The sequence below is a fragment of the Thunnus thynnus genome, chromosome 9 (assembly GCF_963924715.1).
Source record: "Thunnus thynnus chromosome 9, fThuThy2.1, whole genome shotgun sequence".
Lineage (NCBI taxonomy): Eukaryota > Metazoa > Chordata > Actinopteri > Scombriformes > Scombridae > Thunnus > Thunnus thynnus.
Genome location: NC_089525.1, coordinates 10,069,972 through 10,082,919, shown reverse-complemented (window position 1 = coordinate 10,082,919; position 12,948 = coordinate 10,069,972). Strand labels below are relative to the sequence as shown.

At 37.6% G+C, this 12,948-nt stretch overlaps 2 protein-coding genes across 2 annotated transcripts; both read left to right on the top strand.

Annotated features, from left to right (window-relative positions):
* The first annotated feature begins 188 nt into the window (after positions 1 to 188).
* On the top strand, positions 189 to 6,058 carry psmd10 (proteasome 26S subunit, non-ATPase 10). The gene is made up of 5 exons (XM_067598771.1): positions 189 to 422; positions 532 to 630; positions 1,461 to 1,607; positions 5,034 to 5,200; positions 5,547 to 6,058. The coding sequence occupies exons 1-5, from the start codon at positions 309 to 311 to the stop codon at positions 5,698 to 5,700; spliced, it is 681 nt and encodes a 226-aa protein (XP_067454872.1). The 5' UTR covers positions 189 to 308; the 3' UTR covers positions 5,701 to 6,058.
* A 481-nt stretch (positions 6,059 to 6,539) lies between these two features.
* On the top strand, positions 6,540 to 12,637 carry xiap (X-linked inhibitor of apoptosis). Its single transcript, XM_067598770.1, has 8 exons — positions 6,540 to 6,698; positions 8,344 to 8,635; positions 8,718 to 9,285; positions 9,416 to 9,515; positions 9,624 to 9,702; positions 11,271 to 11,310; positions 11,508 to 11,681; positions 11,831 to 12,637. The coding sequence occupies exons 2-8, from the start codon at positions 8,396 to 8,398 to the stop codon at positions 12,022 to 12,024; spliced, it is 1,395 nt and encodes a 464-aa protein (XP_067454871.1). The 5' UTR covers positions 6,540 to 6,698; positions 8,344 to 8,395; the 3' UTR covers positions 12,025 to 12,637.
* Positions 12,638 to 12,948: the final 311 nt, after the last annotated feature.

Here is a 12,948-nt window from a genome sequence, read left to right as displayed (position 1 = left end):
ACCAAAATAAAATGTTTTTCATTAAATGTGATTCTCTGAATCACTTTCCACATCTACTACATTTTCATTGATTCAAATAGAATAATGACTGAATTGATAATCGGGTGAAAACTATATGGTAATTCAGTCTCATTGTTTGGCGAGGCCACTGATGTTTTAATTTGAAGAGGAGAAGTCGATCCATGCGGAAGTAGAGTTCATAATTTCCTGAGTCATTCCTCTAGTTCAAATCTAAAACCAAACAATTTAGAAGCATCCTAAATATAGGTTATTATATATTTTCTTTGATATTTAAAGGATATTTTACAATGGAGGGCTCCGTATCAAACGTGGAAGTGTGTAATTTTGCTTACACGGGGCAGTTTGAGAATTTAAAACGGTGTATTCTGTCAGATAAAACGCTTGCCTGCAAAACGGACCAGGTGAGTAGCTGTTGTTGTTCATGACCCAGCAAAGCCCCGGAGAAGTTGTTTGTGTTATGACAAGTGGAGTTTCCCCAAATTTTCATCCTCGACTTGTCTGTAATTTCAGGACCGTAGAACCGCGCTGCATTGGGCTTGTTCTGCCGGCCACACCAACATTGTGGAGTTTCTACTTGACCTGGGAGTGGACGTTAATCTGCAAGATGATGTAGGCCTCTTCTGGTTTTAACAGAATTCAGCAAAAATGTTTTTCATGTGTCTAAAAACAAGGTACTACTAGGGGGTGATCCTATATTTATTCCTCTTAGGTGGTGGAGGGATGACAACAAAAATTAGAAAGCTGCAACCTCCAATATAATGCAGTCCTAACTAGGGCTGCAACTAACGATTGTTTTCATTATCGATTCATCTGTTGATTATTTTCTAGATTAATCGATTAGTTGTTGGGTCAATAAAATGTCAGAAGAGGGTGAAAAAGGTTTATTACCATCATGAAGCCCAAGATGAAACCTAAAATGTCTTTTGTCCCAACCAACTGTCCACAACCCAAAAACTGTTTACTGTCATGAAGGACTTATGAAACCAGATAACTTCAGCATTAAAAAAAAGACTCAGTGATGAATCAATTGTCAAAATAGTTGGCGATTAATATTGTCAATCAACTAATCCATTAATCAACTAATCATTGAAGCTTTAGCCCCAATATTACTACAACAATGTGGCCTAAACATGTAGAATTATTACCTTCCTGAAACTGTCTCTTTCACCCATTGCAATAAGGAACTTTTTGCCATATAAAGGAATATCCATATAAAGAATTTCTCTTTTCTTTTTTTTTTAATTAGTGGTTTAATGTTTGTATTGACATGTAAGGAGTGGTATTTCAGTATTATTCTGATATCAAATAAAAATACATATATATCATAGTATCACAATGTTATGATCTAGAGCATGAACAGATATAATATTTAGTTATTTTAAAATTACCCAATCCCTTCTGTTTTGTGAAACATCTATATGTGATGTGTCATTTCCCAGGCTTCGTGGACCCCTCTTCACATCGCAGCGTCTGCGGGCAGAGAGGAAATAGTGAGATCTCTAATATCAAAAGGGGCACAGCTGAATTCAGTCAATCAAAATGGATGCACCCCTCTGCACTATGCTGCCTCAAAAGACAGATATGAGGTAAATGGCCGATAGTTTGATCTTCATGCTTGTACTTGTTTCTTTAATGTCTTTAAAGTAGCTCTATACATGTAAATTATGTAATAGGTTATATTTCCAATATCTAGATATATTTATTCTTAGATATATTACGTTTTTTTAGCTTATCTGTTGCTTGTTTTTAATTAAGGTAGAATTATCACTTAATCATAATACATTTACTGCAGGAACATGGCTATCAACTTCTGCTATATTTTGCAATTGGTATTTTAATTGTTTAGGAGGACACTACATTTAATATTTTAGGACAAAAGCATTATCTCAAAATGGGTTATCTTTTTATATAGTAGCATTATCACTTCTGAACCAGAAGCGATTTTAATCAGGGAATGCCCATCAATACTCATATTTTTGAGAGTTTGCCCCTCAGTTTATTTGGAACCAAACCATACCCATGACGTTGATACCACAAAGTTAAGAGTGAAATGCCATAAGGGAAATGAGAACTAACACCTATGTGTAAGAAAAGCCACAGAGAGTAGAGAGTTCGTGCACGACTGGGAAACCACGACTAGCGATTTGTCACAAAAGTAAAGTAGGTTCCAACTTATTTCCACAGTGACAGGTACAGTCTCATTGCTTTCCCATACTGAGATAAAAGGAGTTTAAAAAAATACCATGAAATTAGGGGGTTTTTTTGGTTTTTTTTTTGGATTTTATGTATTTTCAGTTGTCAAGGCAGTATGTGGTTAGGCATCCATGAAAGAATTCATCAATGAACTTACTCACTATCTCAACAGTGATTGGTTGACAGGTGACTGTCTGTGTCAGTGAATGCGTGTTCATCAACACACAGAGTGTGATTAGATAGAACAGGATGGATAGATAGATATACAGTATAGATAGATATCATAAATGTAACAAGGTAAAACATTTACTTGTACTGTAGATTGTATCTGACAAACACCATCTACATGCTGATACTGTGATGTTTTTATTTTTCTAGTTGACTGAAGAATGATCTTCATTCATTGATGGGATAACTATACATACAGTGCCTATTTTACTGGGTAATCCAGCTATGACCATCAAATCAGCTTTATACATTAGTTTGTTGCATCTGTTGACTGATGCTTGATGGAAGATATATTGCGAGTTCATCAACACCAAACTGCATTTTCTGCTAGGGAATAGTGTAAACTGTTTTTTCTGGTGTTTAGTAGCCTGATTGAATCCTTATTCCTGCCATCAAAATATAATTAACAAAGTTCATTATTGTTACATACCCTATGTTCTTCAGCTTATAGACCTGACCAGGAGGGAAATCCACAATTAATCACCACCTGCATCAAAATCAGTGGGAGCACACTGCTTTACTTAATTCAAGGCTTCAGGCTTCCCCACAACCTGAAACAGTAGCTACTGATTTCGTACTACATACTAATCCTAAGCAGGTTTTGAGTATGTAGTTTATTTAAAATAGAAAAATGAGGAAATTAAAGATACTCTAAAAGGATAATATGCATATTAACAAAAGGTTTGCTTTGAGTGTGCTGTTGATGTACATTATTGTTCCTCAATGCATAAGAAAAGGGAAGAACTGCTTACAGCTGCTAAAAAACACATTACGGATAGTGATGCGGCAGGAATCTGACAAACACCATCTACATGCTGATACTGTGATGTTTTTATTTTTCTAGTTGACCAAAGAATGATCTTCATTCATTGACGGGATAACTATACATACAGTGCCTATTTTACTGGGTAATCCATTGATGGCCATCAAAACAGCTTTATTCATTAGTTTGTTGTATCTGTTGACTATTTAATGTCCACTTCAACTGTCAAACAAAAGCATGACAGGTGTATTTTGAATGATGTATAATTCTGACAGATGGAAGATATATTGCAAGTTCATCAACGCCAAACGGCATTTTCTGTTAGGGAATAGTGTAAACTGTTATTTCTGGTGTTATATTGTTTTAAATTTTAGTAGCCTGATTGAATCCTTATTCCTGCCATCAAAATATAATTAACAAAGTTCATTATTGTACATTTTTTTTCCAAAATCCTGCACATTGTGAGTAGGTATTGGCGACTGAGGAATCTTCTGCACTATGTCTAACTTCTCTCAGACTTAAGAGCTACTTTTAGAGCTAAAATGCTTTGTGAATAAGTCTAAGACCAAAAATGTAGGAGTCCTAAAGTTAGGACTGACACGCCTCTTATTTTTAGGAGTTTGGAACTACTTTTAGCATTAGGATGTGTTGTGATTTTGTCCCCCGGACTGATAGAATATTATCATATTCAACTTTCAGCCAGTTAGGCTAATATTTTTCTAACCTTTGGGATTTGCCGTTGGCTATTAGATGACAAACAACATTATGTTAACAGTGCTTAGTATGTAAAAATGCTAGAGGAAGTGAGTCGCCTTCCTCCTACATACCCTATGTTCTCCAGCTTATAGACCTGACCAGGAGGGAAATCCACAATTAAGCACCACCTGCATCAAAATCAAGCATTTAGCACCCAGTGGCAGCACACTGCTTTACTTAATTCAAGGCTTCAGACTTCCCCACAACCTGAAACAGTAGCTACTGATTTCGCACTACATACTAATCCTAAGCAGGTTTTGAGTATGTAGTTTATTTAAAATAGAAAAATGAGGAAATTCAAGATACTCTAAAAGGTCAATTTGCATATTAACAAAAGGTTTGCTTTGAGTGTGCTGTTGATGTACATTATTGTTCCACAATGCACAAAGAAAAGGGAAGAACTGCTTACAGCTGCTAAAAAACACATTACGGATAGTGATGTGGCAAGTTGAGGAAGATACTGGAAATTTAGAAAGAAATATTAAGTCTTTGAAAAACATTTCGTCTGTATGAAGTTTAATTGGTAGTGGCACTCCAAAGATGCAGTTTGATTGGTGTTTGTCAGTGCATCGTTTTCTAGTATATTTCTTGTGTACCAAGTGAAAAATCGTTAAACTGTCAGTTAGTATGAAGTACTCTCTATTCAATTACTATTTAGTATGTTATACAGAAAATTACTTTGCTGTCCTTGCTATACACCTCCCACCACTGCAGAGGGTGACAACGTGCTGAAAGTAACAACACTGGACAACTAAATTGTAAATATATTAGTCTGATGAAATTAGTAACATTACCCGATTTTATACCAGCTTAAAAAAAGATGTTTTAATTTGAGATTAAACTGACATTACTTCCTCCACATGGATCCTAGTAGTGTCAGGGACACAAGTTTAGTTTAGTCTCACTTCCTAAGCAGGGTGCAGAATTTCACATACCCTCGGTGACATACCTTTCCGATACCAACAGGGAAGGATCTGAAAACTTGTATTTCATGTAAGTGAGAAGCCACCGACTTTAAAAAGTAGGTTACTTCTCAATGACTTGTGAGTAATACAGTTCTCCCCCTTTATAGATTGCCCTGCTGTTGCTGGAAAATGGAGCAGACCCCAACGCCACGGACAAGTTGGAGTCCACTCCCCTTCACAGAGCGTCCGCCAAAGGCAACTACCGCCTCATCCAGCTGCTTCTCAAACAGAGTGCCTCAACCAACATCCAAGACTCGCAGGGCAACACACCACTGTATGTGTGTGTAGTAGTATTTGTCAGATAAAACATTACACATATAGTTGTAGTGGAAAACAGTGGGCTAAAATAAACAAACGCATACCATCAAAGGGTTAATTCAACCAAATTTAATACAAAAAAACATGTTTTTACACTTATTTTTGATGGTATCTAGCTATGCAGATAGTTTTATTTGCTTTGAATTTGAGATATCCACCATATTGCACTGTAGGTGAAAGGAATTTAGTATGTGGTGCTTACAAGATTGTAAAAATTACATTGGAAATTTAAAAACAAAAAAGCGTTTTTTGAATTTTTTTATCTACAATTCTGAATGATTTTTTTTTTTTTTTTTTACCAGCCACCTGGCGTGTGACGAGGAGCGTGTGGAGGCAGCCAAGTTGCTGGTGGAACATGGGGCCAGCATCTACATTGAGAACAAGGAGGAAAAGACGCCCCTCCAGATAGCAAAGGGTGGTCTGGGCACCCTACTTCGTCGAATCGTGGAGGGATGATGCATTTACTGACCCACAGGTCATGTTCCAGCTAGAATCCACGCCATCTCCAAGTTACATCACGAGAATTCTCATCCCTGTCTATCCTCCTTGAGCAGTCTGGTGTGACTCAGTCAGATTTATGACAAGTGGAAGATGAGACAGTGTACGGGAGAATCGTGGGACTGCACTGCATCCTTGTCAGCTCCTCAGATGGGGCGTTGAAGCTGCTCAGACCTTACATGTCTGACCAAAAACACTCTCTTCTGCACTAAAGAGCAGTTAACACCGCAGCCTGTTTTCCATGAAGTTTGAATTGTTGCAAAAATGACCAAATAAAAATCAGTGTTCAGCCTGTTAATAAAGTATGTTTGAGATATGTTGTATTGTTGTACATGAAAACAGAAATGTTTACCATCTGTCTTTTAACCTATGGAGCTATAGTTGCTCTCCATACATTTTATTTAAAGCCTGGCCCATTATTGCTCATGTTCTGTATAAAGAGTACCAGCAAATTTGTGCGTTATGAAAGCACAAAGGTCTCTGTTTGAGACAGATAAATATAGTAGAGTAAAAAGTGCCATATTTTCCTCATAGATGTAGTTTATAGTCTAAGTAATAGTATGTAAATGCACTTAGTTTCTTTCCACCTCTGACTACAGATGTGAACATAGTATAACATAAGCAACTCATACCTCTCCTGCTACAGTCTGTATCATTTACAATCAATACAATAAAGAAGGCAGTTTTTCATGTAAACTGTTGAACATTACACGTGGGGGTATCACCGAGAGCCCCCCCACCTTAACGCCGCGAAAAGTCCTAAGTCCCTCGACGTCATGAATGTGGTCAGCTGGGATGCGTGTAATGGTGCGCACTGCTGCCGCCTATGCTTTCCACTTCCTGGAAGCGGGGTCACGTCAAATAAATACTTCTCTTTAATCAGTGGATTCATCTGTCAGAGGTGGTCGCATCAAAAACTGCCTGAAATTAGAGATTGAAGAGGTGGACAATTAAAGGTAATACTGAAGTTTTGCAATAATAGTTGTAAGATTTTGAACTAACGTCATAAAGAATAGCTAAGCTAACAGAGCTAGCTAACGTTTGTAGCTTGCGTTAGCACTAAGTTTACTAGATTATACTGTCGCAGTTCTAACCAGCATTACAGCTCAACCACACTGGTCAAAGTCCAAACAGACTGTGTTTATACCCCATTGTGTTTTAGCTCATTATATATTTCTCTATTCGTCTAAACGCTGAACAAATGCAGCGTGTGTGTGGTTAGTGAGGTGTCATCTGTCATGTAAGCAGTCGTTTACTTTCATCGGCGTTGGCCACCAGAAACTATGTGGCTGTTGTGTCGCTATTGTTTAACGCAAAGCTGCGCGACTCTTCTAGAGTTTGCGGGGCCAGTCGCTTCAGCCAAAACCATTAAAAAAATGGGATATATTATGTGTTTTTCTGAGTTACGCCTCGCTACATCACATGGTTAAACACCTCTGACGCCATACAACAACACGAGGAGTTTTGGGCGAATTCAGATAACAGCAAATATCTTCACAAATATGACATGTTGCTCTTTGTCCTCATCCATGTTAACACAGATAGGTACTTTCACTGTAGATTTGGTGATTGGCAGTTCAAAGATCACAACCTAACTCACTAACCTCAACCCTCAATAAAATAAAATGTATAATCTTAAAGATAGCAGCATATTAACAAATATTTACTTAATCAGTGCTGATATGCTGCGTTTACGAGATAAGTCTTATTTATCAAGGTGTGTTATTGGCTCCTGCCGTTGGATTAAATTGTTCTGAGATTATAGTTTAGTTGATATGTAGCCGCCAATACAAATAGATAAATTCTCCTGCAACTATGTTGGGTCTGCTTATGGTATATATTCAGTACAATACACAGTTTAAAATGCTACACATGCACTCTTAAAAAAAACAGGTTAAACATTTGGCTATGTGTCATCAATGCAGTGATGGAAACGTTCAAATTCCACCCTCTGGGAAAATATGTATAAGCAGGAGTGTGTCATGCATCCCATGATGTATTCTTGTTTACTTAGCTAAATATTATGCCATGCCTCTGTAATGCTGTCCTTTTTACTTGTATGTCCTACATTTGTTTTACCTATTTGAGTGTATGTCAGTGTATCAGTGTATGTCTAATTGTCTTGTCGCTTCTTGGTATACTTTGGCACAGTGTGTTTTTGGATTGCAAAGGGATACACCCTCTGCAATACCAGCATATTGCAGTGTACTGAGCCTGTAGACAACCCTGCCTCTTCTGTGCCCATCCCTCACATGGAATAACCAACGCCTCCATGTGATTATAGCATGGCTGCCTCTTAAAGGCACCGTCATTCTCTATTAGCCTAAATGTGCTGATCAGCTTTCTTGGACTAGACACAAAAATCCATTTAATTGTCCTTTTTTTATTATTCACTATTTTTCAACCCTCTGAAATTAATTTTAAGTGTATAATTGGCCATTAGCCTCTTTGTTTACTTTATTCTATGTTAAATGCTAATAAATGTAGCAAAAATGGACTTCTCTGAAATTATTTTAACTTTTTTTTTTTAGAGCATTTATTTCATTTCAAAATATACACCTAATACATAAAACCTATTTTTTCTTTCTGCTTTATCTGCAGGTATTCTGTCCATCAAGTCAGTCCACTCAGAAGTCTCCTGCCTTGTGATATCATGTCTGATCTCAGACAAGACAGTGACATGGACACAGACCATGCGACTGATTTCTCTCTGATCAACAGTCGCCTGGACTCGTTCCGTGGCTCCAGTCTGGCCCAGCAGGTGTCAGCTGAAAGATTGGCCCGGGCCGGCTTCTACTTCACCGGCCCTGCCGACCGTGTCTGTTGTTTCAGCTGTAAGAAGACAGTGGAAAACTGGTGCAGGGGAGACACACCTGTAGAGAGGCATAAAGAGGTAATTCATAAAAGAAATGTGATAAACCTTTTAGTTCTCATTTTGTTCCAAATAGCTATTTCATACTTTCCCTGTGTTACAGGTTTCCCCATCATGCAGGTTTCTCAGCTGCACCCACCGCCCCAGTTTTAACCGGAGTTTTAACACCACACTGACCAACGGTTCCACATACAATGAAGAAGCAGAAGACATGGAATATCGTTTGAGAACAGGAGAGGTTGTTGATGAGTCCACCTACCCAATGGCCCCTCACATGAAGAGCGAGGAGGCCCGGCTTCAGACCTTCTCTTCTTGGCCCTCTACTGCTCCTGTGAGACCCAGAGATCTCGCCCAAGCCGGCCTTTACTACTTAGGGGAGGGCGACCGGGTGCAATGTTTTTGCTGTGCTGGCATGCTGGGTGGCTGGGAAGCAGGAGACAACGCCTGGGGAGAACATACCAAACATTTTCCCAACTGCTTCTTCATCCTTGGCCATGATGTGGGCAACATCCCATTCCAGGGGGGTACAGAGGAAGAGGAGTGTGGCAGAAGACAAGGCGCAAACGCTCATGTCCCTATGGAGAGTTTTGAAGAGAGGCTTGGTAGCTTTGCAGGTGTCCAGCACCCTATTGACCATGAGAGGCTTGCCAGGGCTGGCTTCTACAGCACAGGTAGAGCACAGATGTCTGACCAAGGAAGAAAAAAAAGATTGATTACAAAACTTAGGAGTGTTTACATTTTCTCAGATATTTGATCATAGCTGTGAATGCAGGCATGTGTAAATTGTGTCTGCCCTTGCAGGGACAGGAGACAAGGTGTTGTGTTTCCAGTGTGGTGGAGGTTTGAAAGGCTGGCGGCCTGAGGAAGACCCATGGGAAGAACATGCCAAACACTATCCTGGGTAAGAACAACCATGATTCTCACTTTCCTTAATATGTACAAACAAGTATTTTTTTCTTCTTATTGTGGTATTTAATTTTGTTTTATTTCAATGTTTTTTGTAAACCAGATGCAGCTTCTTGTTAGCAGAAAAAGGACAAGAATTTGTCAACAGGATCCAGCTACAAGACCCACAACGAAACAGAGCTGTAAGCATTCAGTGCATTGACGTACACCCAAATAACCAGGTTGCTGTTTACTTTATCAACTGATCTGATTTTGTTAACCTCATGTAAACAAGAAACCGGATTTCCTTAAGCTGGATAAGAGCTTAAAGAAACCTGCTAATTTTTTGGCCAATGATATGGTTACAGTATTTCATAAAAAGATTGCCCACACACTGACAAAAAAGTAGAAGAGGTTTGAGATGCAAAAGAATCAATTCGTTTCATGTGCAAAAAGGAACCAGATGAAAAAATGTGACAAAAAGTGAACATTTCGGTCAAAGGACCATCGTCAGATGGTGCTCAATATTATTATGAAATGGAACTGTTGTTTTTGGCCACAAGCACCTGACACTATCTTTTGAGAAGCCTTCAAGAGCGCAAAACTGCTACTATTCTTATCAATAATAGAATTAACCTGGTTTCTAACCATGTTTTTACATGTGACACATGATAAAAACCCAGGACAGCAAAGTATTATTGTGACAGCAGTTTGGTGGGATTAAAGGCAATGTCATTACTAATAGTGATGCAACCTTGTATCCAAAATATTTAAATTCAAAATTTAGCTGAAACTAAAATAAATGATAAATTTAGAGTCGTTGAATATGTATGCACATTAAGAAAAGGCTTGAAATATATCAGCTTTCGTTTAAAAAAAAATGGTAGTGGGTAGGTGAGAAATCTGATTAGAGACCAGCTACTTGCAAATGCGTTCTTTAGTGCAGTGCAGTCTGTTTATTATAGTGCATGGAGATGCTTTCTCCAATTTCCTGCCTTAATCTGATGTCTCTCTGTCACCAAGTTTCTTCTGTGCATTTAAACTTGGTGAATCTGATTCATATCTTCCAGCCGTTTGAAGGGTTGGTTCACATTTTTTCAAGTCTGTCTTAAAGAACTACTCACATGCCTATGTGTAGACTTCATCAGTCTGATTTCAGAAAGAAATAAAGTAGACGTCTTCCAAATTTACAGACTTTTTAGTGCCAAATTTCCTCTTTATGTTACTCTCCCTCTGCCATGGTTCAGCAACACTGTCCGTGGGAGCATAAAGGAGGGAATTTCATACCAAAAATGACACAAATTTTCCAAGATACCCACTCCACAAGATATCCACAATGAGGGTTGAGGATTTTGTCTCCCATTTCTTGCCTTGAAATTGTTTTAAGAAGGGATCCTTTTGCAGAGAGTATGGACATGAATAATTTTAGCAACCACTAACTCTTTCAATGCACATGTGGACATGTAAATACTGTTATAAGACAGGTTTGAAAAAATGTGAACCTGTCCTTTAACTGCAGTAATAAAAACAGTCCTGTGGCACAAATGGGAGTTTTGTTTTTGGTTGGAAAAATTGAAAATGAATGCATTCTTACAATGTTTAAATGATATTGCTCAGTACTGTAATGTTTGTTATTTTCTGGACAAATATACATTCTTTGGCTATATGGAAAAATTTGTAATCAAAGATGATGTTACCTTTAGTGATGTCACTCATGCTTTTGTTTTACTTACATTATTCTGAAAATAATTATGACCATGTGTGTTTTCAGACTTCAAGTCATCAGAATGGATTTTCAGGAGATAGAAATGGTAAACATTTATTTATCTGTTTGTTTGTTTTTTTGACTACCATCTATATGAACATTTAAGAATAATTTAAAATGTCTACTATTCTTGAAGAAAATTACCTGACATACCTGTAAAATAATAATAATAATGATAATAATGATAATTTAACTGGATAAAACAAGTAGTTGTGTACACTGATGTTTCCTCTTTATGTCCAGAGGTGCTGCGGTCTGCCATGGCTCAGAAGGCCATCGCGATGGGTCTAGACCCCAGTGTGGTTGAGAAGACCATTTTGGAGAAGATCAGCGGGACAGGCACAGGCTACTCCAAGCTGGAAGCACTAATGGAGGATTGTATTAACAACACACCAGAGAGTGATGCTTACAAGACAGGTGAGCAAGATACTGTAACTCCTGTATGCTAAACCAGGTTCAGGGCACAGATAAATACTGTAGTTGATTACATTAAAAAAGCCTAAGGAGCAGTGATTTAAATATGAGCAAACACATTTTGATGCTTTACTCTTTTTTTTTTTTTTCAGATGAGGACCCTATGGAGAAACTACGAAAGCTGCAGATGGAAAAACTGTGTAAAGTATGTATGGACAGAGATATCTGTATCGTCTTCATCCCATGTGGTCATCTGGTCACTTGCAGGGAGTGTTCAGCATCACTCAGCAAGTGTCCAATCTGCTGTGGAGCCATAACACAGAAGGTCCAGACCTATATGACTTAAGGAAATCATGGACTCTCGCCAAAATTTCAGTGCTGCTTTCTGGCTATCTTTATAATATTGTATTTTAATATTCACTGTAGATAACCTGTAATATATTTAAGGGTGTTGTATGTATGAGTTGGGAAATAAAATGATGAATAAATGTATAAAGAAAACAATATTTTCACAATCACTGAGATGGTAAATAGTTGTTAATATTGAGATCAGATGATATATAGCTGATAGCTGATGTTGATTTTTGTAGGCCATTAATGAGTACTGCAACCTGTAAATACACACTACAAGACTTTAACCATTTTCTTGCCATAGGTGCCTTTCTCTAGGTTGATGTACTCATTTTGCTGTTTTATTTTGGGAATTTAGCAGTTTAATTGAACTCTACAGTTGTTGTCCTCTTTTTGTCTGCTGTGTTCTTGTTTTACTATATTCAATGTGTGCTGCTCTGTATAGACATTTTAAATATGTATCAATGAATCCATAAAGACTTATAACTGACAAAATCACCTTTTATTTAGGGCCTGCAATTAATCAGTGTGGTTCTATTTTTTTCCATTCCAAAATGCAATCTGTCACGTCATCAAGAGTGAATAAATTTTACTAAATGGACTTTGAATGTTGTTTGATTACTAGTATTTTTTGCATTTTTAACTACAATTGGTTGGATTTGGTCTATTTAGAATTGGTTTGTCTAACTGTGTTAAAAAAAATCCTGGACTTTCTAGCTATATAACTTTTTATCAGCTAGAAACACTCCCCTTTTTCAGTTATGGTTTGATCCGACTTTTGCAAAGAGCACCTGTAGATATTAATCTTTCAAAAAAACCCAAACTGTTTAGATTTTAGTTATTTAAAAGATATTTAGGTAAGCAGTTTGCAGGCGATATCTACATTAATTACCTGCACACTTCACTCTAGTGTAACTAT

What these genes read in the sequence shown, in the direction of transcription:
- psmd10 (XM_067598771.1), top strand. Translation starts at nt 309, where the DNA reads ATGGAGGGCTCCGTATCAAACGTGGAAGTGTGTAATTTTGCTTACACG. An exon ending in TTGCCTGCAAAACGGACCAG is followed by an intron (nt 423 to 531) that starts GTGAGTAGCTGT and finishes CTGTAATTTCAG; the next exon opens with GACCGTAGAACCGCGCTGCA. An exon ending in CCTCAAAAGACAGATATGAG is followed by an intron (nt 1,608 to 5,033) that starts GTAAATGGCCGA and finishes CCCCCTTTATAG; the next exon opens with ATTGCCCTGCTGTTGCTGGA.
- xiap (XM_067598770.1), top strand. Translation starts at nt 8,396, where the DNA reads ATGTCTGATCTCAGACAAGACAGTGACATGGACACAGACCATGCGACT. An exon ending in CTGTAGAGAGGCATAAAGAG is followed by an intron (nt 8,636 to 8,717) that starts GTAATTCATAAA and finishes CCTGTGTTACAG; the next exon opens with GTTTCCCCATCATGCAGGTT. An exon ending in ATTTTCAGGAGATAGAAATG is followed by an intron (nt 11,311 to 11,507) that starts GTAAACATTTAT and finishes CTTTATGTCCAG; the next exon opens with AGGTGCTGCGGTCTGCCATG.